This window comes from Hippoglossus hippoglossus, chromosome 9 (assembly GCF_009819705.1).
Source record: "Hippoglossus hippoglossus isolate fHipHip1 chromosome 9, fHipHip1.pri, whole genome shotgun sequence".
In the NCBI taxonomy this organism is placed as follows: Eukaryota; Metazoa; Chordata; class Actinopteri; order Pleuronectiformes; family Pleuronectidae; genus Hippoglossus; species Hippoglossus hippoglossus.
In genome coordinates this window covers 19,443,896-19,467,138 of record NC_047159.1, presented here as the reverse complement: position 1 = coordinate 19,467,138, position 23,243 = coordinate 19,443,896, and the positions used below count along the sequence as shown (strand labels likewise).

Genomic DNA, 23,243 nt, shown 5'->3' with positions numbered 1-23,243 from the left:
TAAATACGTAATTTAGCGCATTACAACGCTTTGGTGTGCCAAAATTGCATCTGCATCACCCTTATATTTTATGTTATTGTTTCAATACGCTTACAAACATGCAACATAGGTGTAATAGCTGTTTTTGTGTCCAAGAACGACATGTATCCTGGATGATGGGAGTGGATTAGGTGAGCGTGAAGCTCGTGTTTCCCGCCGCCAGTGAACGCAGCACGGAGCACACAGCTAGCACCACGAGCTAGCAGCTGCCCGTGAGGAGCGGGGAGGGCGGAGCTGCGGGAGCCGCGTTCAGCCATGTTAGTTTTCTGTGCCGTCCACAAACGATGAGACAGAGGAGCCATGGCCTTGTCATTGAGCGGAGACGATGAGGAATATGATTCAGAGTCCGAGCAGGTCAGAGCTCCTACATTTCATACCGTCACCCCTCTGCGCTGCCTGTCCTGTGTTCGCGATGTGCCGTGTGGCTGAAAGCTCCGTGTGGGAGCTGAATGGCGTGTTTTCTCCTTCCCTGGCTTCAGGTTATCGTGCGGTTCTCAGCCCGCTGCCCCTTCCTGTGTTGTGGTCGCGTGGAGGGAAGGAGGAGAACGCTGTTTTATAAACGTTAGCCCGGTTCCAGAGAGGAGCCGCTGGCTGGACATTTAACACAGATAACACGGGGTTAGATGGAGCTAGGCATCAGAGCTGATAGCGCTCAAAACACGCCGCGTCCTCTCCTCCTCCCCGGGCACCATCTGTCATGCTTCACCGCTACTGACCCATTTCTGTTGTGACCACCTCTGAGCACACTGAGCACCTCCATGCCCTGAACTTCACAGACTCCTGTCCGTGCCCGGAGCCTCACTGACCTCCTGCTAGCTGCACGGCTAACACACCTACATGCTAGCTAAAGCTGTGATTTGCTCCCGTCCTTCCACGTCTCTTCCTGGGGAAAGCATTTTTTTGGCGATCAGTGTCCTCACACTTGTTAAAGTTGCCCCACCACTCTGTGTCTTTAAGAAGGCTTTAGGCTACATGTTGTGGGAGCAGGGGCCGAGGAGGGGGATGGGGAGCTGGAACAATGAAGTGGCTCTACTTTCTGTTGGGTTCCCGAACTGGGTCCCAGTGACCCCGGCAAAAAGTCTGATTTGGTTTAGTTTCAACAGTTTCTGGTCCACATGTTTTTCACGTTTTTTTGTCCACATGTTGCTGTTGATTCTGTCCAGAGGTCCCACTCCTATAGGACTAACTTATATAAAATCAGATCCATCTGTATTGGGGTCCACGGCATGTTTAGTTTCGAAAATACCTTTTATGGGATATTGCAAAAGCCTCCACTGGTCACTTGGCCTGTACTATTCAGGAGAAACATGAGAAGTGTTGACATGAGAGCCAGCTCCTTGTGCTTACACAATGTTTATACCCACACCACCCATTAACGGTTCCTCATCACAGACACAGGGTTGTTTTGACCTCTTCCGTTGTGACACATTGTTGGAGAGACACTTTTTTTAAAATTTGTGTCAAGGACCCCACTGTACATGAGCAGCAGATGATGTGAGCCTTGTGACTCCCCCCCCCACCACCACCACCACTGAAATCCACGCTGAAGCCTGGGTCAGAAGACTGTGCTCAGAATATAGGCCATGTTTTTGTTCTCAGGCCTCAGAAACCAATCCCAAATTCCTGACATAGTACTGCAGAGAGTTACAGTAAAGACGGGTCAGGTGATAGTTGCTTTGGGGATCATGCTCTGCACAGTGGGCCGGGCTGGTTCCATTTGTTTGTAGCCTCATTTACTATCAGCTCCTCATAAAGTAGCCAGGTTGAGGTCAGAGATTGTTCAGGGAGTGGAAGGAGCATGCACTTAGTTCATCAGACACTGTGTTCAGAAGCGCTGCAAACCTGATCTCCGGTTTTTCTGTTAAGAAAGCAGTTGTAAGACAACGGGGAAATCATGAGGCAGCTGGACTTAAAAAGCAGTTTCTGAAGTTGACAGTCACAGAAGCAGCAGCAGCAGCAGTTCTTTCTGTGATGTCACCCGTGTCACTTCCATATTTCCATGGTAGTCAGATGGTTTTATGGAAATCTGCCTTTGTGTTTTGATTAAATGCTAAATCAGCATCAGCCGGCCAAGACCAGCATATTGTTTTTGAGAAAAATATTCAGTTGTAAACAAACTCCACAATCTAAAGTTATAGTTTTCCTTTAACCTCTCTTTCCAAAACCCTCCCGAGGTGCTAAGAAGAACAGTTTGTTGGGTAAACATGAAAGAACATGTTCTGACTAAATCAGGGAAACATTAATGACCTGCTGAGAAGGCAGTTTTTTCCCCCCACATAACATTTAAGAGCAGGTTCTCATCTCTTTGCAGGACATATCATCATTAGGCTTGATGGAATGTCTTGTTCTCTCTTCCCAGTGTTTTACCTGTTCAACCTGCCGGTAGCTCTCTAGCATTGCTATGCACAAATTCAATCAACATGCTCTTGAAGGGTATTTTTAATACTCATGTATCATACATTTGAACAGTGATAGTTGCTCATATAGCCACTTAATGAGTAGTGTGTGGGTTGTGTGTAGATACTACGAGTAGTTTATATTAATAGATGACACTTTCTTGCACTCATCTATTCAAACAGTTGCCACCAGCAAGGCAAATGTGTTGCCAAGGTAACCTCTCCTGCTAGAACAAGAACCCATGTAATGGTCTATGATTTGTCTTGTTTTCAATGTGCTGCACAATCCTACCATGGCAACAGGAAAGAGACTAAAAATAAATGTGAGAAAATCACAAATTTGAATTTGGGGTCATTGATTCAAAAAGCTAAATGCTGTGTGTGTATGTGTGCATGTGTGTGTGTGGGGGTGTTGCTGCGTCTTCTCCCTTGCACATTTTTAAGAGTTTAATCATCATGTTACCTTCTCTTTCATTTACTCCCATGAGTCACACATACAGTACATGGGCGTGATTCTCACAAATGTCAGAGCTCAGGAAGCGGCAGCCGAGGGGCAGGTTTACATCGGATAAATTCCTCCATCGTTTCATTCTTTGCTGTTTTAGATGCTAATATTTACAGCTTAACTAATTTGTTAATCGATTACCTGATCAACTAAAAATTATTTTCCAATCATATTTATTTTTATTTTGATAATTAATTAGAACTTGTTTGTTATAGGTAACAATTTTTTGTTATTTGCTGATTTATATCTTTATAAACTGAGAATTTCTGTCTTTGAATGAATGTGTTAATTGAGAATGTAATAATATTAATCAAAAATCTAAATGATTGTTTGAGCCTGACAGATATTTCCACCTTAATCTTTGTTGGACTGGCTAATATGACCCAAAACAATTTCTGCTTCAGTAGCTCAATATATATAAGCTGACTTAGCATGTTGCATTATCTTGCTCAAAGATCCTTGTCACAATGGATGAGACAGCACAAATTTGTGTTCCCCCCCCCGAGAGGAAGTCTCTGAACTTTCTCATCTTAATCTCACTTTCAGTCTCTCTATTTGTCTTCCAGCAGCGGGCAGCCAACCGGCCAAAGCCCAAGATGGGGACGACGTCAGCCGTTAAGCTGCCGTCCAACCGCAGCTCGTCCGGCGCCAGACGCAGGAGGACGCGCTGCCGAAAGTGCGAGGCATGTCTGCGGACCGAGTGTGGAGAGTGTCACTTCTGCAAAGACATGAAGAAGTTCGGAGGGCCGGGGCGCATGAAGCAGTCCTGCATTATGAGACAATGCATTGCGGTGAGTCAGTAGTAGGAGAATGGTAGATATTAATATTAATATTTATAGTGTTTAAGCATTCACCTGATTTTTCCATAAAAAGGTCTGAGGACAGTTTCAGGAATTGTAAACACGCTCCCGGTGTAAATATAAAGTAATTCGCTGCATAACAATTTTAATAATAATACAATTTAGATAATTACACACTAGTGAAATCATCACAAGGATTATTTTATATTCCATATCTGCCAATAGATCCCTTTCACCTAAAGCCTACAAACTGAACCTTTTTTAATGTATTTATTCCTATTATTTTTGTCTGTTCTTAATTCATGCAGCCCGTCCTGCCTCACACGGCGGTGTGTGTAGTGTGTAAAGAGGCCGGCAAGGAGGACACACTGGAGGAAGAGGAGGACAAGTTCAACTTTATGTTGATGGAGTGCTCCATCTGCAACGAGATCGTCCACCCTAACTGCCTCAAGGTATGGAGGGTCAGGCTGGGAACAATGGAAAAGCTCCACCTCAGTCAAGTCATTCACATAGCGACTCATCTGTTATAAAGCAGTGGGCCAGTATTGCCAGGTCATAGAAACGTAATGTGAGTGACTCAGAGGATAGGACTGTAGTCACTGAAGGTAAATGGAAATAGTTTGGTTTACACAACTCTGAACACTCATCAGTTGTATGTGACTCAGTGGTTTTTATGGTTCAGGTATGACAATATCATGTTTGAGGACTTTGAGAACATTCACGTAATGAGATAAGTTGAGCTCATTACCTTTTTAAAAGGGCGTGTGAATGTATCTCTTTACTAAAACATTGCTTGAGATAAAGGCAAAACAAAATGTAAAGCAGCACACACCCTGTTTATAGCTGTTATATAAAAAACACAACAGGTTGTTGCTAGTATCGGCTTGGTCAAACCAGTTTTTCAAACATGAACTGTCTAGTTGTTTTGCAGCAACAACTTAGATATTATATAATTCAGACACTACAGCCGTCTAGATTTCCATATTCAAGACCCTAAAGTAGGAGTCTACTTCCCTTTTCTATTGAATGCGTGAAGCAGGAGTCTGTGTTTTGACTAAGGCTGAGGTTAAACTAAGCTGACCTGCCTAACAGGCACCACATCACAGTGTTCGCTTTCACTTCCCTCCAACAGTTTGTGTTAAACTGTACACAGGAATCCTTTTTAAAACTCGTTGTTCTTGTTGAAAATCTGGCTTGTTTCCTTGTTGATTTGTCAGGTGAGCGACGCGTCGGGGGTGGTGAACGATGAACTCCCCAACTGCTGGGAATGTCCCAAATGCAACCACGCTGGGAAAAGTGGAAAAGTGAGTGCAAAATGTGTATGAGTCAGAGTGTTAATATTAAGTAACAGTGTGTTCAGGAAGTATTTTCAGTCACAAGACAATTACTTATACAGATTGGATTTGGTAATTCATACAGTTTAAAAGAGTTGTTTTGTTATTCTGAGTATGTGTGTTTTTAGTTTGCCACTTCCTGTTTATACTTTTCTAGTTTGTGAAAGTATTTCACATGTGACTGTGTTTGACACGGAAGCAGGAAACCACTTTTGGTTTCAGCGATTACTGTATTAAACCTCAGAATTGTAGCACAGCTTATCTTGTCGCCCTAGGCTAAAGGTATAAAGTTGTCTCGCAATTTTGTCCCCTTTGGTATTGAAGCAAAAAAGGGGCCCAGGCTTCAAGTACGCCTCCAACCTCCCCGGCTCTCTGCTGAGGGAACAGAAGCCTGTGAAGGAGGAGGGAGACGTGTCCTCTGGAGCCAAGAGGAGAACAGACAGAGAGGAGACGCCCAGGTACAGACCCGAGGAGTCTCTACACCGACAGCCGCCACTACTCTCTCCCAGCAGCCTGCCCAGGCCCAGGCCTGAGGACAAACTGAGGAAGAAGAGGAAGCTGTTTGATGATGATGATGAGGACGATCTCAGTGTGAGGAAAAAGGTTTGCATTATTCACAGCGTGACTGATTTATATTTTTCTGTCTTTTTTTGTAAACACAGTAAATGTGTTTGTGGGTAATTCCACTTGTACCAAAGTAATCATGCTATTTTTGTTCAACAGGAAAAGTCAGATGACCCTTATTTTTCCAAACTTCTGCACCATATCAAAACAGAAGAGGAGGACGAAGACGCATATGAGGAAGAAGACGAAGAAGGAAGGGACCCTCAATTCCGGATTGGTGTAGAGAGGAAACGGCGATTAGGAGAAGCTGAAGAAGAAGGGGCTGACAGGGACTCAAAGAATGAACTTTTGAATCCCTGCATTAAAACGCCTGTTGGAGACAGTGACCAGTCTCACAGCAGCTCTCCGCAGGCAGGCCCCAGCAGTGAGGGTGGAAGTGAGACCCAGGAAAAAGGTCCGCGTCCTAAAGCTCGCCGCAAGCGGCGTTTGCCTAACAGGGAGCTGAGCCGAGAACTGAGCAAAGCACTGAATCAGGAAATCCAGAAGACGGAGGACTGCCTGGCGAACGAGAACCGCCAACCCCTGAAGGTGGAGCCAGAGACGGAAAACGAGGAGCCCAAGAGGTTGTTCCGCAACGGTAATGAACTTGGGGATCAGAGGCCACACCTCAAGACCAAAGAGATGAACGGGACCCCGTGGGAGCTGCGGCACTTCTACCCGAGTCAGATCACTCCACTAGGTTTCAACCGGAGCACGCCGACCAACCGCCCGGTGCCGCCACGCTCCCCACCCAAGTGTGTCCAAATGGAGCGGCACGTCATTCGCCCCCCTCCGATCAGTCCGCCTCCCGACAGACTGCCTCTTAAAGACAGTAAAATGCACATCATACAGCGTGAGATCTGGATGAAGATCTTTCGCTACCTCACACACCAGGAGCTGTGTGTCTGCATGAGAGTCTGCAAGACATGGAACAGATGGTAAATTCATATTAACATTTTTATACTCTACATTTCAAAGAAGATTTCAGAAAGAAAAAAATTGCTGCACAGAATGCAATAATGTTTTACTTTTGTTAAGCATGAGGGAGCAATGGTAGCTTATTGATTTGGGTTCTGTGCTTTGAGAGAGTAACACAAAGACCTAACATGCAACACAAACCTGTGTGTCTGATGTTTAGGTGTTGTGATAAGAGACTGTGGACAAAGATCGATCTGAACCGCTGCACCTCCATCACTCCACTCATGCTGAGTGGGGTTATCCGCCGACAGCCAGTTTACCTGGACCTCAGCTGGACAAATATTTCCAAGAAACAATTAAGCTGGCTGATCAATCGATTGCCAGGTACACAACTTTGAGTGATTCCTGATCTATTAACAAGAAAAAAATTATCTTGTTTGTTTCACTTGTTTTGTATCTGTACTTCAAAGCGCTGCTGTGTCTTTCAGGTCTGCGAGTGTTAAAGTTGTCTGGGTGCTCTTGGGCTGCTGTGTCTGCGCTCTGCACCTCCAGCTGCCCTCTGCTGCGCACCCTGGATGTCCAGTGGGTGGAGGGACTTAAAGATGCACAGATGAGGGACCTCCTCTCACCCCCCACAGACAACAGACCAGGTAAACTCAGAGGGCCAACAAAGCACAAGTGCAACTTTACTGTATGAGTGCACCACATTCCCTGTTTTGTGACTTATTTTAATAGAATTGTTCAACAATGCAACTTTAAATTAGCCACTCCTTTGATAATGTAATGGTTAGAATCCTTATATAGCAATAAAATAGTTTATGAGAGAGTGGCTCGACTTAATCGTAGTGGTTTACTTTGGTCTCCAAAGACTTTAAAAAGGACGTTTACTGCAGAACATATTGTGAGGGACTTCTTGCACATATCCTTGTAGTTTATCCTGAACCTGTTGACCAAAACTGATGTGTGATATTTTTCTGTGACTGACTGACAGGTCAACTGGATAACCGCTGCAAGTTGCGGAATGTTGAGACCCTGCGGCTGGCGGGGCTGGACATCACAGACACATCTTTACGTCTCGTCAGTCGGCAGATGCCTTTGCTGTCCAGGCTGGACCTGAGTTACTGCAACCACATCAACGACCAGTCAGTCAACCTACTGACAGCAGCAGGGACCACGACCAGAGACTCTCTAACAGAAATCAACCTGTCTGGTGAGAAACGGGAGCTTAGGAATACACAGGCACGATTACAGGAGCTGCTGGGTTGTAAATAACATACAGATCTGACACAGTATGAAGCCAGAAGCTTTTGCTGGGCGGTTTTTTAGGGAATCCAGATTTATCTTGTTCTGCTTTTCCCAGTGTTCAGTTTGTGGGAGGTACATCCCCAGTAAACACCGAGTCAGCAACAGATTATGAAACCACTGACCTGTGTTAAGGCTTTTACTTTGGAGCAAATAGGTAACTTAATCCTCAACTTAAAAGGTATATAGAATTAATCAAATGAACCCATCTTTTATCTCATATTTACATCTGGACTATTTCTACCATGACATGTAAACTATCTTCCAAAAGACATGTAAAAGAATGCTGTTCCAGAGATTGTACTTCAATTGCAGCCTAAGGTTACAAATTAATAGTTTACTACCTGGGATACTAACTAACTAACTAACTACCTTTGGCAGGAGCAACAGAAAACAGGCTGTGCCCTCGCTGTTGAACACAGTGTTCGTGTGGCAACTGCAGAGGGAGTGTTGTTGTATGAAAGAAATTGAAAGTAGAGAAGGTAAATCACAGCTGATTTTAACCCCATAATAACCTGAATGCTGTGAGGTGCACTTCATTGCTCAAAGCATTTACATTCTGACACTCCTAGAATCAAAAAAACACCAATTAATTGAGCTTACACCAGAAAAAAGAGTGAATATTTGAAAGGCACTCATTAGAGTGTGTACCACTGTCAACGCCCAACCGTCCCCTTCAATTTAATTAAGCTGCAACAAATTGCAAACACTTATTGGTTTCACGCCACTAAAAATCCTGGATCTGCCCCAAAAATTTAACGGGTTCTGTCTTGGTCTGTGTCCCATCATTTCACAGAATTTTGTGGAAAATCACAGTGTAGTTTTGTCTTAATCCTGCTGACAAACAAATCAACAGATGGGGTTGAAAACATAACCTAGTTGCTGGACATTTTGAAATAATAAATCACTTGTGTCTCACATTGGTGTTTTTTAGGCTCAAAACTTTAATTTTTTTAAATGCTGACACATTTCAAATTAGGAGGCATCAAAGATTATTTATTTAAATAATGTACATTCTCTTTGAGATGTTGTACCTTTCTCCTCAAGAAAAAGACGAGAATAACTTGCACATCCCTTTTTAAGTATGAGGCTTGTGACTGACTCTTGTTTTCTTCGTTTTCTTTTCAGTTTGTAACCGCGTCACAGACCATTCCCTTAACTTTTTCAAGCGGTGTGGAAGCATCTGTCAGATAGACCTTCGCTTTTGCAAGCAGGTGACCAAGATGGCCTGCGAAAGGTTCATGGCAGAGATGTCTGTGAGCGTGCCGTTCAGACTGAAAGAGGAGAAACTGCTGCAGAAGACAAGCTAGTTCCCAACGGAAAAACAATGATCAAAAAACTGTCTTTGCACTTAATGGAACAATTTTGTTTTCTGGACCGATCCCTATGATAAGTCTCTGGCTCAGTTTGACGGTCAACTAAAAGAGACACATTTGTGGACAGAGACCTGAGATGGACTCATTAGAAGGTGATATACATTCACTGGATGGACAAACGGCATGCATGTATTTGTGTTCAGATTGTACTTTTTATAAAGACGTTGCTTGTAATTGACGGTTGGGTTGTTTATTTTTAATCTTAAAATATTTGGAAACCCAGTATTTTTATACGAGCATCATTTCATGAGTTTACAGTGTCTCAGGAGCTAAATATCACAGAGAGACTGTGAGACGTGAACTGAAACATGTCCCCTTCCTCCGTTTGCCTTCAAACGACGGTGTCTCCTTTGTGCCAAAATCTGTATTTGACATCAGTGTAATTTATCAGAATCAGAGAGAAAAAACATGTACAGTAATAAATATCTGACTAAATTGTCATTAAAAAACATCCCAAATATTTAGAATGTATATCAAGAATAAGAGAACAAACTTCATTTTCCTGTTACACCCTCATGTCTTCAGTTTCCTAAATACTTCTATGAACTGTTAAGTGTTGGTGTTGGATGGGTTTTTCATCAACATTTCAACATTAATTTATTGTTTCTTTTTTTTTATTACAGTTTGTATTTATTCATTAATTTAGTCGTTTGACACAGAGGTCTCACTGAGCGGGGTCAAATAATGCTTGCAAATAATTTATGGGGTTGGGGGTGGGTGGGTTTGAGTCTGTTGCAGCACACACTTGGTGGGTTTAACACCCAGAATTTGACAGTCACAGTAAACAAGTGACTCACCTCACACTGACTTTCAGTAATGCGGTCAACCCCACATATCTGGTTCTCTATATAAGTATCTAAATAAGACCATTGCAAATAACTCATTTGCAAACATTTTAAAGGTGAAATAAACCTCCATACAGTAGGTGTTTTGTGTATTTTGGGTGTCGTGCTGTAATCTTATCACCTCAAGTGAATGTGATGTTTATATTTGTAAATCCAAAAACTGAAGTGCTAAAAATGCATTAAAAGTATCTCATTTGTATCAACATTGAGTCTCCAGTTTGATATTTATATATTCTGATGAAATTTAGAGATGTCTGTGAACTTCTGATGCATGTTTAGCAATGGTTCCCTAATTTTTTGACTTATCACCTCCGCCAAGGGGGTTGTATTACCAAGAAACTCGGTGGAAGGATGTGGTGTGGGTGAGGTAAGAACCCCTAAGAATGTTTTATATCAGTCAATGTATTAATCAGGGAGCAGTTTACTGTATTTTTTAACATTGCAAGTAATGGCATTCAACATTTTTGTTGATTTCTCAGAATAATCCAGGGATCTTGATGAAAAAAAATCTGTAAAGTTTAGGGTATATTTGTGAGTGTGTGAAATGTGTAGATTTAAATCAAAATCAGGATCTAGTGAATTTAAACGTGGTTACATAAGGGGACTATTAAGGCCTTGGAGGAGGTAATAACTATTGATTGCCAGTTTAATTTAAAATGTAAAATGCACCACACAGTTAATGTGAGGTTTTTTAATAGTTTTGTCTCAAACCTCAAATGACATGGTTTAAATGTCACAAGCTAAAACCAGAAAATGTGGGTGGGGGGTTCCCCCTTAAAAACAAATTCCTCTGTTGCCCAAAAATATTTTGTTTGATGTCAATTATCACACGATCCAAGGTAATGCAGGGACACTGTATGTTATGCATGAATACAAAAACGGAATTTTTATTTAAATCTTTAATTACCAAAATAAAAAGTTTGACATTCCCAAATACAAAGACAAACCTTGCACACATATACCCTCACTAAACTAAAAGTGCAACCTGCTCCTCTTCATGATTGTAGGGGGACATCTTTACTGTAATAGCAGCAACGTTGAATTTGTGTGGGTACAGTAGAGAGACGGATACGGCTAAAATGAGCAGGGGAATGTAAAACCAGGAAATAGAGCTCTGCAGCTGGAGAAGATGGTGGAATATAACATAACCAGCGTCGAAGGGGTTTGGGTTCTTGTCATGCTCTGGTTCAAGAGGGACAGAGAGTTCAAGCAAACCTATGCAGATTAAACATAACTCTGTAATAATAAACTAACCCAATCCCACAATCTCCGATTACTCAATTTGAAATCAAATGGAAAAAAATATAGATATATATACACATCTCATATGAGTCAATATATGCAAATGTACATTAGCATTATTTCTATATACTTTCTATACCACAGGTGTCCGTTAACTCGCGCTATATCTTTGAATAGTTAGTTCAATATATTACTCCTACATGAGAGAGAATCAACTGAAAAGCATTAAGACACTTCATTCCACTCCCGACAAAACACGGCGACAAAAAGAACATTCAGTTTCACATCCACAGTTCAGCTGGAAAACGGTAAACGATGAAGGGATGAGTTAGCACCGGTTGTTGTGTCCTGTCTCCATGTAAGTGCAGAGACAGGACAGAGGTGACGGCAGAGGAGGTTAACTACTGTATTGCTGTAATGTATGTAGTGTAATGTAATGTAATGTAATGTAATGTAGTGTAATGTAGTTTGCATGATCATTTCAACATGTCATGCATCACAATAACATATTTTTAAAAGCAAATCAGTGAAGATAATAAAAGAAATGTAATGTCAAGTTCATCATAAGTCTTCATCATCAGCAGTCATCGGAATCCTCACCTGCTCATTTGTGGGCTGGGAAAGAGTTTAACTTGAAAAGCAAACACAAGCTCAATGATTTCTACTTCTCTTTTCACACTGACTTGAATAAAAACACGCGCTACCTCAGCCTCTGCTCCTGGTTTGCAGTTTGTGAGCAGTGGTGCATCAACACACACACAGAGAGTGAACAAAGTGCTTTCTGTTCAAACAACCAACAGTCACACACTGGCCCACACAGTCGACGAGGGAAAAGACAATGGGTGAGCGTTGGGTGTGACCCATTATTTGGCAACTAACTCTCCTGTGCTCAGGTTCAGTGTGTGTCTGTCCTCAGTGTTACTAAGATATGTATTCCCTTGCAGCAGTTGTAAAAGAGAAGTGCTCTAAAGAACACTCAGAGTTGAGGGCCAGCTACAGTTCATAGGCTGATCTGAGGGTGATGAGTTGTGTTAAAACGAGGCTGCATGTTGCCGAGTGCCTCACATTCTTTGTGTTGAAAAATTGTAAGAAAAGCAAAACTGACACTTAGGAATGAGCACAGATTATAGATATGTTTACTTGAGGAATGAGTCACAAGAGGGTATGAGCCTAACGCTCTGCCCACTGGTGAAAGCAAGAGTCAAATTCTTAATAAAAAACACATTTCTCTTAATGTGCAAATAATGTCAATACAAACATGAGACATCCACAAAAATGAGTCTTTTGGGGATTCAAAGGTTGTGAGCTGCATGGCTGAGTTAAGGTACAGTCTCAGTCGGAGCTGCAACTCTGAAGCACGTGCTGCGGCGCTGCAGTGCATTAGGACTTGAAGACGTGCACGGGCCCTCACAACGTACTGCCTGCAGATCGGGCACTCGCTCATCCTCTTGCCGCACTTGGTGCAGGTGACCATGTGACCGCACTCCAGAAGAACACAGTCGATTGATGCGTCCATGCAGATCCTGCAGAGGTTGTCGTCCTGGGTCGTCAGTGGACCCTTCACGCCGTCTACAAGGGACAGAGAGCGGTCACAGCAAATGTTGAGAAACTGCTTTGAACACAGTGAAGAATAACCGTGACATTTCATGCACTGTGGAGGCAAATCCACTCATTTTATCCAGCGTGCCTTATCTTGGGCAGGTCACGCTCACAATCACCTGAAAAATGTCAACGTCTGCTGTGGTTATGTGTCAAGATGTTTCTATGACAACCACACAGCCTTTATCGCTGGAGACGTGCTGGTAAGAGAGTGAATGTACACGGCTAACATACTGCAGCTCTCAGTATAATTAGCTCCACACGTTGAACACGTGACCTTATGAGAGCGACCCCATGGTGGATCAATGTTCCCTGGAGCATGGCTTAGCTAAAACGTTTAAATTAAAGTTCTTAGTGGGATAAGTGAAAATTCATTTTCAATAAAATCAGCCTTCACAGGAAATGCCATTCCACAGGGAGGGAGGGGCACATGTAGGGATTTAAAAAGAAAGGTGGGGGGGGGGAAGCGAATGAGAACAGGTTCACAACGAGCACAGATGTGATGCAGATGTGACACTGCTCACACAATGGAGAGGCGGACCACGAGATGGTTAAGTGTGACCATGGCAACGGTGGCAAGGAATCCATAAGCCTTACCTCCGATGGCACCGTTGCAGATGGGAGGGGGGAAGGCCACCACTTTAATGTGGGAGGAGTAAAGCAAGCGAGAGACATTTCATCATCATTCTGGGCGAATAAACTCATTGAAATGATTCTGCTTGTGTCTTCGTGTGTTCAGTGTAGGTAAGTCAAATTATTCTTTTTTTTTTTATTATTATTATTAACTAGGGGCGTAACAGAACACAAAAATCACAGTTTGGTATGTACCTCAGTGTTTTGAGGTCACTGTTCGGTATGTTTTTGGTAGAGCGAAAACCAGTGTTCTCACTAAAGAGTGGGGCCACTTATAGGCTGCTATACAAACACCTATGCCATTTGTTATTAGAGTGTGTATACGCTACCCGGTTGAGCTGGGTTCAGAGAAAATGTTTGAAATGATAGTAAGGTTTTGAACTTTCGTTACAAATACATGTACCGTTACACCCCTACCTAATACCTACAGGATATAATATCATCAGAAGTAAGGTAATAGGTTTCTGAGGTTAAAAATCTAGGACATTTCAAACAGATGGGTGACAGCTTACCTGTGGTTACAGTACTGCTGTCTTTTTCCACTGCAAGGGACACAAATCAGTCAATCACCAGGTGCACAGGAAGTACATGGTAGGGGTAAATATTTATATCAATCTGTTTTCTACTTGGCTTCATACATACTATAATAGATAATGCCATGCTTTTTCATAGCTATCAACTAATACATAAGAAATCAGTGTCAACTCTATACACAGTATTTATTCACGGTTCATAGTACCCACATGATTTCCTGTTCTTCTCCGTCTCTCTGTACAGTCTGCTGACGCGCTCCACCAGCTCCCACTTCTCACAGCACCCTGAATAGTTGACAAAGTTCCTGGCCAGGATCTCCTTCAGCTGCCTGACGGACAGGCCCTCTATGTCCCTCAAGCTGGAAATGTCCGAGAGCGACGCTCTGGCCCGACGCCGCGTCTGAGGACTCACCTAAAGCACCAGAAAACCAATAATACACTATTAAAAGATTCAGGATTTTAACCTGAACATTTTAGATTGTTTATTCTATTAATGCTTTTATGTAAAAAAAAAAAAACACCTTTTAATTTAAGTTTGAAAATTTGAAAAAGTATTTTGAGTTCCGCAATCTGCAGACACTGCAGTTTTTGCTGCAGGGGAGAAAGTGGTTACAGATCCAGCCAAAAGGTTCTTAGCCTTAGCATCTCATTCTCAGCCCTTACATTGGTTTTCTTGCACATTAACATTCAGCAACAGAAATGAAATGTGTCTGTCCCATATAAATGATTTCAAAATCATCAATAAAAATATGATCACCTCAGGGGTGTGTTCACTGGGATCCACGTTGAGGAGAGACACAGACGTTGCGTCACCTATATCCTGCGACACAACAACAGCAACAACAACCATTAGAATGTACTACATACAAGGAGCAAGCCAGTTAGCTAAGGATTAGGATTAGACACTCTTCAGCCATTGATACCTGAGGAGGAACAATGCCTCCTCCCTTCCATTCATAGAAAAGCTTACTGCTCCCTAAGCAGGCCAAGTACAAGTATTTATAGTGGATCCTGGCTGCTTGGAGACGAGCTCCCCTTTCATTGCCAGTTGCAGAACTTCTTGTTCTCTCTTTTACCTTTTGCCTCTCTGCTTTCTAGCATCCAACTCAGTTTCCAATTAGTTGGTTAACGAAACGTAATTGTCTATAGTGAAGTTAAGTGCTTCCTTATTATTCATTTATAGCAGCTCAACAAACAGTGCATTATGCCATCAATTCAAGGACTCTTAAGATCTGCAGAATTAACCTAATGAACTGTGGACTCTTGTTAATGTAACTGTTATGCCTACAGGCCAAACAAATCTTAACTTTCTCAGCAGAAAATTACAAATATTTGGTCGATTTGTGGTGTAGGTTATGAGTTGGTCCTGACCTGATTGGTATCAGAGCTATCACTCCTGCTGAGCGGTTCCTCCTGAGAGGTGACAAAAGCGGACAGCTCAGAGGCAGATTGTGTGGTAGAAGGGGTATACAGGGAACGTGAGTGCAAGCTGCCCGTGTCAGGGTCCTCCTCCTCCTCAATGCCTTGATGACAGAGCACCAAGTCCACCAAGTCATCCTTTTCCCTGCAGGTATCGATGGGGATGTTGCGGAGCAGCAAGTACTGCCGCAGGTCTTTTACTCGTAGACGCATGAGCCGAGGGCGCTGAAAGGCTGTGGCTTTCAGCAAATGGCATGTGGCACAAATGCGCAGATTCTCCTGAAGCACGGAGCACAGCGAGCAGAAGCTCCTCTTGCAGTCGCAGCAAATATACTAGGAAAAAAACAGAGAGAGGAACCAAGATGATGTAAATGAGGAGATTTTTGAATTTTCTACGACGCATTACGGCCAAAAATCCCTGTCATCATCAGGATACATCAAACATTAACAAATGTATCTGCCCTTCATTTGTATATGTTTTTTATTTTATTTTCACTAACCTGTGACATTATAGAATAAATAAGAAAACAGTCTTGTTGATTGACTGGAATATCTATGCCAGTAGACCTTTCCTGCATTTTTGAGTCACTCACATCTGCTCTACCTCTCCAGGCACAGAAACAGGAGGCAGCTCATTTCTTTTACGTGACAAACATCAAATAGTAATAAATGCAAGACATGGGATTAGACTGGCACGATGATGGAGTGCAGCATAAGGTTCAGACAGAATGAGACCTCTGAGCCACTGGATCATCAGTGAAGATGATATTACAGAACCAGTATGTTGTCCATCTGTCTCTAGAATGGCACAGTGATTACAACAACAACGTGTCGCCTCTGGGTGTGAATTAAAATAACAGCTAAATTAATTTTAGCTCCACAGAGCCTCAGTTTCAACTGAACTGCTTTACAATTTAAAATATTCAGGGATATATTCAAAAAGAGAGTGATTTATCACAGACTAACTTCAGCCCTAGTTTTAGGTCCACTGGCCAGGCAGCATTACAAATGTAGACATGCATAAAAACATGCACTTAATCTACTCTGCAAAAATTTGATTGCTCAGTTTCCAACAGCCAAAACACAGTAAGTAATTCATACTCCTAAGTATTTATTTAATATCTTCATCTGCTTCCACACATGCAGCTTTTTCAATCTCATTAAGTCAGCAGATCAATTCATTTCTACTGGCACAGATCATCCAAGCACCTACCTTCCTCCTGAAGACCGAGAAGGCCTGGCCACAGGCCTTGCATACAGGATTGGGACTCCCTGAGCTGGTGGGCGGGTATGTGGAGTATCCCGCACTGGGTGCAAATCTGAAGGGTCCAGCACCGGCCCCGAACCCCGGCTGCTGGCCTCGGACGGCCCCTGTACCCATGACTTCATTCAGCAGACCACAGCATGAAGCCCACAAGGACGAGGCCCCTGCCTGACAAGTCACAGAACACCTTGACTTGAGTATTTGCTATGTTCACATGAATCTTGGTGATGCTTTAGATACTGAAAGGACACGGACAACAACATGTTAACAAATGGTGACCACAGAAACAAGCCCAGCTCTTTGAATAGAAACACCATAAGAGTGTTCATTATAGATGAGGTGACAGACACTAGCAGTTTAACAAACAGAAACTAGGTGCAGGCAGGAGGACGAGGCTTCTCCAGCTGCCACAACACTACCACACTAAGCGCGATGCATCGTTAGAGTGTGTATCGAAACTGTCGAACGTTTACGTTGCAAAACAGCATAAAATAACAACTGAGCAAAATCTTCAAGAATAAAAATTCAACTAAATTCATGCTTAACATCAGTGTCAGGTGGAAGCTGGCTGACAGCTGTCAGAGGGGCTGTTTTGACCATTAGCAGACGGCAGCTCCCGACACAGCGACGAGATGCTTGGCGATGCATAGCTAACGTTAGCTGCTAGCTACATGCTAAGCAGAGCTCAAAGAGGAGCGGAGGTTACGTAAAGAGGACAGACGCACCTTCATTGCAGCTCCGGCGTGTCTGTGGCTGTGGAGGAACCGACTGGCGGGTTAAACATCGCAGATGGGAGCGTCACTTCTTTATCTGAACTGACTGGACGAGTCTCGGTTTCACGGTGAGAACTGAGATCAGAGTCCGAGCTCAGCGACTGGCTTCTTCTTCTACTGCTCCCTGATGCTGACAGAGTCTGGACGCTGCTGTGCTGCGCTGTGTTGCTGCCTCCCAGAGGTCACATGAAGAACTGAGGTAATGGCTATTAAATATTTGAATCATTTGAATCAATAATAACATTTAAAAAAACATTTTGCTGTCAGTATTAGCACAATGAGATCAGATTATCTCATTGTCATTATCTCATAAAAATAAATAAATAAATAAATAAGTGACTTTACATATAATAAATGCGTAAATAAATGTAGAAATATACGAAAGCCTATATCACCACCAAACGGTTTTGTTATGTATTTATTATGAATGTATGTATTATTTTGGCATTTACTCATTTAAATATTATCAAGTTATTTATTTGTTTCTTTATTATTTTTTAATTATGGCATTGAATTAAGATAAGATATTCATTTAGTTGTCCCACTATAGCCGAATTTATCGCGTTACAGCAGCCGAAAGGATAGTAAAAGTGATAAATAAGTAGAAATTAAAAAAATATAAAATATATAGAGTTTGACAGAATTGCACAGTTAGATGAAGTTAAACACAGTATATCAACATTAAATCTATTTCTTGTTTGTACCGCTGGTTGTTAAGAATGTGGTTATCAAACAAAAAAAAAAGTGATACAATGTACAGTCAATAAGTTATTAACATTATAACGCACTTCCGGTACGATTTTCTCCCTCTCTGCGAGCGCGCCAACAACAACAACCGTCTCCACGTGATGACGTTGACTGACGCGTCATCACGGTGTTTTGACTTTCAGCGCGTTTCTTGTCCAGGTAGTTTGAAGATGGAGACCGACCCCAGTGTCAGCTCCATGATCCTGTTTGAGGACGAGTCGGTGGATGTCCGCTACGTGAACGGATCCCAGTTACAGGTGTCCCCGTGCGGCGGTGAGTTCCTGCTGGTGAAAGCCTCCGACCCCTCCCTGCATCCTCTGCAGCCCAGAGAGAGGGTCCGCCAGAGGACGAGGTTCACCATCAGCTCCTACAAGGTACATGTCAGGACCAGGCTATTCTCTGCATTACAACAGCTGACCTCCGTGTATTCAACGTGCTGCCGTCACTTTGCAGGAGTTGATGACAGCTGCTCTGGCGTTTAGGAATAAATATGCAAGTCGACCATACCTGCCACAGGAACTCGTCCCTGCTGAACACAAGACGGTACCATACACCACTTCCTATCCCACTGTTGGTCCCTCAAATCGCTGCTGTCTGAATCATGTTGCCATCTGAATGTTCTACCCGCAGTCTTTCAGTATTGACTCGGATGTGATGTGGCCTGAGTTCTCCTCCTGTGAAGCTGAGCTCGGGCCTGGAGGTGAAACCATCATCCGGTCTGAGGAGGGACGAGCTACGCTGATGCTGTCGCCCTCAGGAGAAGAATTCTCCATCGAGTTCCAGTGCAGACTCAGCCAGTTTCAGAATCATCAGCAGAGTGCGGAGAGTTTCAGCAGGGAAGCGGATCGCAGGGCGAGCCGGCAGCAGCATGTAAGAGATCTGATCTGTCAGACCACTAAAGACCAAAGAGGTTGATCTGAGAAGAGGAAGCAGAGGGGATGAGTCAGTCAGATCAGTTGTTCTCTGATTGTCAGCCCTTCTCAGACAAAGGTCATGCTTCTTAAACACATTCTCCTGCTTACGTCTCATCTTTGATGAACTATTTCCTTTCTCGTCTCTTCTCTTCCCAGCCAGGGACGATGTACCAATCCACCACAGTGGTCCAGCATCACTCGTGCTTTGCTTATGCCCCCATGTGGCGCTACCCTCTCTCCTTAGCTCTCCACCACTGGACGACGCGTGTCTCCCAACCTAAAGAAGTCGCAGCGGTTGGATCCGGTTATTCTGCCCAAGCAGACAGGAAAATAAACATGTCTGACATATCTAGTGAAGAGAGAAGGTCTTGTCTACCTCAGGCACTGGGTCTCACATGTCTGTCCCCTCACAGACACAGGTTTGCTGATTAAGATGCATGTTGTGCATTATTTATTGATGCTCAGTGACTGATTTGGGCTTCTGGCCTCATGTATTTAAGGTGGAAGAGTAAAGATGAGGACCTTCCAGCAGAGCTGATGAAAGTGATGTGGTGTCAAGGAGTCACCTACAGGTAGATGTGCAGGATTTCATGATCCTTAGAGAGCTATATTAATTTGTTTATCTCTGAAAGAGCACCACCACTCCAAATGTAACATAACAAAAAGCATATGCCTTTGCAGTATGGTCTCTGGAATGACATTGCAGCTGTGATCAGAAATGCTTCATCTCTTACTGCTTTTAAATCCCTTCTTTAAATAAATATATTTTGTATTTATTTATTTACTTATTTATTTATTATAATTCTTTATTTCATTGTTTTCCTCTTGTGAAGTACTTTGTTGTATAATACAAACAATTATGAACTATTATGAATTAGATGCTATAATAATGAAATATTATAATTATAAGACAGTAGTTTACTTTGAACAAAAGAAGCATTGAAATGAGTGTATGTGATAGGAGATATGCAAAATATGTTTTTCATTCAGCTTTACTTGATTTTGTAAAGGCAACAACAAGCGGTGCATTTTATCACACTTAGGTGTTTAAAGTGTTATTTTTGTTCTACCTTAACTTTTCTCATTTACGAATCCCGTGTATAGCTACACAGTGACTGTGTGTGCACCTGTCTCTTGTGCAGGATACTGAGTGGAGCTGTCGCAGTCATGGAGGTTTCTCCAGGAGATGGATCAGTGGTCCGTTCTAACGGTGTCCTCAACACTTATTTTACCCATCACCGCCCTGAGCTCCAGTCAGGGCGGGTAAGTCTTTCATCATGCAGCTTTCATACAGTCTGATCCACTGTATTAAAAATGGCCCGTTGTTGATATGGAAGCTAAACACAAAGCCAATAGAGTTTCTTTAATTTTTCCATAAATGCACAAGGAAAACTTATTTGTTTGTGTCTATTTCGCAGGTGAAAGAGATATCATACCATCTGAATAACCTTCCACCAGATGTAGTTGGACAGGCCTACTCCATATGCTCTATTGTGAATCGTGCAAGCAGGTGAGGAACCGTATATAAAGGTCAGATCAATGTCATCGCTTTATTTTATTTAAGTCTCCGACCATCACGTCATTGTTTTAAAGGATCCTCACCTGCTATGACCAGGCCAAACAATCGCTGACGCTCCCTGCAACACTCAGCTGCTTGCAAGGGACCATAGAGGTAGTTGTTCATATCTACAGTATTTCCACAGTATTCCAGCTTCTAAAATATATTTAATATGGTATTTTGTTTGCAGGGCAGACATTTTTCTAAACCTGCAGTGCTTGAAGGAAATCTTGCACCTGTGGAGCATCAAATGATTGTTACAGAGAGACAAGAAAACCTGTGAGTTTTATTTTTCTGGTCGCTCGTTTGGTATTTGTTGGATTGTGAGTTGGATACTTTGTTATGTGTCTAATGTGATCTGTTCCATGTCCTTCAGGTCAGATATTGTAGCTGCAGAAGTGGAGAAGATACAACGGTTCAACTGTATCCTTCAGCACTCAGACGACGGCACAAAGAGCGATTCACACAATAGCAATTTATTTTGTTGCTGTGAGATTTTACATATTACCCATGTTTATGTTGGCAATACCTTTGTTATGCACTTTAACACCCTGTGTTCAGTTCTTCTGGAGAATAGCCACCTGCAAAGAGGTGAGAAAGCATGTGTGGAGCAGAAATGTCCTTCTGCAGAGGAGGGGACTCATGAACCAGTGAGTGAGAGCTCCATTGCTGAAGCTCTTCAGAGGACATCCAAGGCCATACAGGAGATTGATGCTCTCGTGTCTGCAACAACACTGACTTGACGGAGTGAGGGAAAAGTAGCAGAAACCCCTGCGTCTGGGCTTCACTGGGAAGATGTAACGCAGTTTAACCGTTATGTACCAACACTTGCATAAAATCACTAATAACATAAAAAATGACATATGCATCTCTGTTTTTTTTTTCATGGTTTTGATAAGTTGGACCAATAAAATGTTGTTGCCACAGATGTAATGCTCATTGAATACCAAGCCAGTCCCAGCTGACATTCGGGGGGAGGTGGGGGGTCCACTCTGAAAAGGTCACCAGCGTATCACAGGGTCAACATACAGAGACAAACAACCATTCGTTCTCATATTCAATGTAGAGTCTCCAAATGAGGTTTTCTATTCCAGATGTGATAAAAGTTTAATGTGTTAATGGTCTTTATAGCTTTTTTAGACATGGGACATTAAACATTTTTTATAATATCCATCTGTCTAATCTTGATTTACATTTAGAATTTTGCTCCAAATGTTCAGAGTTTCCCTGAACTCAGCATCTTTTGAAATAAGAAATTCAAAATACTTGACTGTAGTATAATGTGGGTACCATATGCTGCCACAAGATGGCAGTCATGAATAGCTCATTAAAGAAATTGCATTTTCTCAAGTTCGGATGAAAACAAGATGCTTTTAAAAAATATATGTGTAATTACATTAGCTTTAAGTCAAATTTTTTAAAGTCAAAGCTGTATTATCTATTTGGTTTGTTATGACACTCAATGGCTCACTGTCCTGCGTCTACTCACAAGAGTGATGGTGGAATTGGGCAGCCTTGTGTTATACCCCTGTTCATTTAAAACCTAAAGGAACACTTGACAAAGAGTGAGCTGTTAGTGTCATGATAAAAGCATCTGATCACATTCCTTAAATTCTCTGCAGAACCAGTTCAGATGACATGGGGCCTCGTGGGCGAGATCTGTCATCTTTGTGGCAGTTACTGTTCCTGAGGACTGGTGACGTCATGGGTGACGTCCGTGCTCTGGCATTGAAAATGATTATATATCCACGCTCTTCTTTAAATACATAAATTAGGATTTACACATTTGTATCTATCTATCTATCTATATATCTATATATCTATGTCTGTCTTTACATAGTGAGTGAATTGTGAGTTGATTATAAACTCCAACAGAGAGTGCTACTGCAACCAATCATGTTTGTGTCCCAAAGTTGTATCATGGTTAGTTGCTTCACAGCAAGAAGGTTGTTGGTCTTTCTGTGTTCTATCAGATACAAATAAAAACATTGCTCACTTCAGACTAAACATTGTGTTGCAGCTGTTGCATGGATGTTGGCAGTTGAACAAAAAGTATCTCATTATGTTGCTGAGGGGAAAGTGCAGATTTTTTTTAGTCACCTGTCAGAATGTTTGGTAAACACTTGAAAATGAAAATGTTGTGATGTCACATGAGGATATTGTTTTTGTATGAGTGTGTTAATAGTTTTTTATACGGTCTATGGTTAATCTCTCGGTTTAAATCTTTCTGTTAAATCTGCAAAATCCAATAAAAAGTGGTGAGTGGACAAATGTTGTTGTTGGAAGATAATTTGGTTGGAGAAAAATTCACCTGATCAAACTAGTAAATTGATCGAGCAATACCTTGTTCATGGTTTGTTCATTGTTGATGCATATATTTACTTTTTAAATTAAGTTGGGTTTTCGTTCAACAATAAATTCATGAATGTGTGTAGTGAAGTTT

General features: G+C 42.3%; 3 protein-coding genes across 6 annotated transcripts; 2 read left to right on the top strand and 1 right to left on the bottom strand.

Annotated features, from left to right (window-relative positions):
• Positions 1-239: 239 nt before the first annotated feature.
• Positions 240-10,323, top strand: kdm2ba (lysine (K)-specific demethylase 2Ba). Of its 3 annotated transcripts, none has more exons than XM_034596820.1 (10): positions 240-393; positions 3,507-3,731; positions 4,049-4,192; positions 4,958-5,044; positions 5,399-5,677; positions 5,798-6,615; positions 6,816-6,979; positions 7,084-7,245; positions 7,587-7,805; positions 9,026-10,323. In XM_034596820.1, the coding sequence occupies exons 1-10, from the start codon at positions 340-342 to the stop codon at positions 9,205-9,207; spliced, it is 2,334 nt and encodes a 777-aa protein (XP_034452711.1). In that variant the 5' UTR covers positions 240-339; the 3' UTR covers positions 9,208-10,323. The 3 variants fall into 3 exon arrangements, with proteins under 3 accessions (XP_034452711.1, XP_034452708.1, XP_034452709.1); XM_034596817.1 differs by having other exon boundaries at positions 5,390-5,677; XM_034596818.1 differs by having other exon boundaries at positions 242-393; positions 3,510-3,731; positions 5,390-5,677.
• A 2,149-nt stretch (positions 10,324-12,472) lies between these two features.
• Positions 12,473-17,681, bottom strand: rnf34a (ring finger protein 34a). The gene is given in 9 exon segments (XM_034596823.1): positions 12,473-12,761; positions 12,763-12,929; positions 13,557-13,598; positions 14,105-14,134; positions 14,336-14,537; positions 14,883-14,945; positions 15,497-15,877; positions 16,758-16,976; positions 17,534-17,681. Coding segments are annotated over 9 exon segments (1,131 nt in total). The 5' UTR covers positions 17,540-17,681; the 3' UTR covers positions 12,473-12,740.
• c9h5orf34 (chromosome 9 C5orf34 homolog) lies at positions 17,645-21,658 on the top strand. 2 transcript variants are annotated; one of them, XM_034596822.1, is made up of 12 exons: positions 17,645-17,780; positions 18,488-18,702; positions 18,782-18,871; positions 18,959-19,198; positions 19,399-19,661; positions 19,743-19,814; positions 20,385-20,505; positions 20,661-20,752; positions 20,836-20,914; positions 20,991-21,079; positions 21,177-21,223; positions 21,362-21,658. In XM_034596822.1, the coding sequence occupies exons 2-12, from the start codon at positions 18,499-18,501 to the stop codon at positions 21,541-21,543; spliced, it is 1,479 nt and encodes a 492-aa protein (XP_034452713.1). In that variant the 5' UTR covers positions 17,645-17,780; positions 18,488-18,498; the 3' UTR covers positions 21,544-21,658. The 2 variants fall into 2 exon arrangements, with proteins under 2 accessions (XP_034452713.1, XP_034452712.1); XM_034596821.1 differs by lacking the exon at positions 17,645-17,780 and having other exon boundaries at positions 18,425-18,702.
• Positions 21,659-23,243: the final 1,585 nt, after the last annotated feature.

Bases quoted from the DNA above. Each gene is read 5' to 3' on its own strand.
- kdm2ba (XM_034596817.1), top strand. From the start codon at position 340: ATGGCCTTGTCATTGAGCGGAGACGATGAGGAATATGATTCAGAGTCC. The intron at 394-3,506 runs GTCAGAGCTCCT...TTTGTCTTCCAG, and splicing joins ATGATTCAGAGTCCGAGCAG to CAGCGGGCAGCCAACCGGCC. The intron at 5,045-5,389 runs GTGAGTGCAAAA...TTGTCCCCTTTG, and splicing joins ACGCTGGGAAAAGTGGAAAA to GTATTGAAGCAAAAAAGGGG.
- c9h5orf34 (XM_034596821.1), top strand. From the start codon at position 18,430: ATGACGTTGACTGACGCGTCATCACGGTGTTTTGACTTTCAGCGCGTT. The intron at 19,815-20,384 runs GTAGATGTGCAG...TCTCTTGTGCAG, and splicing joins TGTCAAGGAGTCACCTACAG to GATACTGAGTGGAGCTGTCG. The intron at 20,506-20,660 runs GTAAGTCTTTCA...TCTATTTCGCAG, and splicing joins CTGAGCTCCAGTCAGGGCGG to GTGAAAGAGATATCATACCA.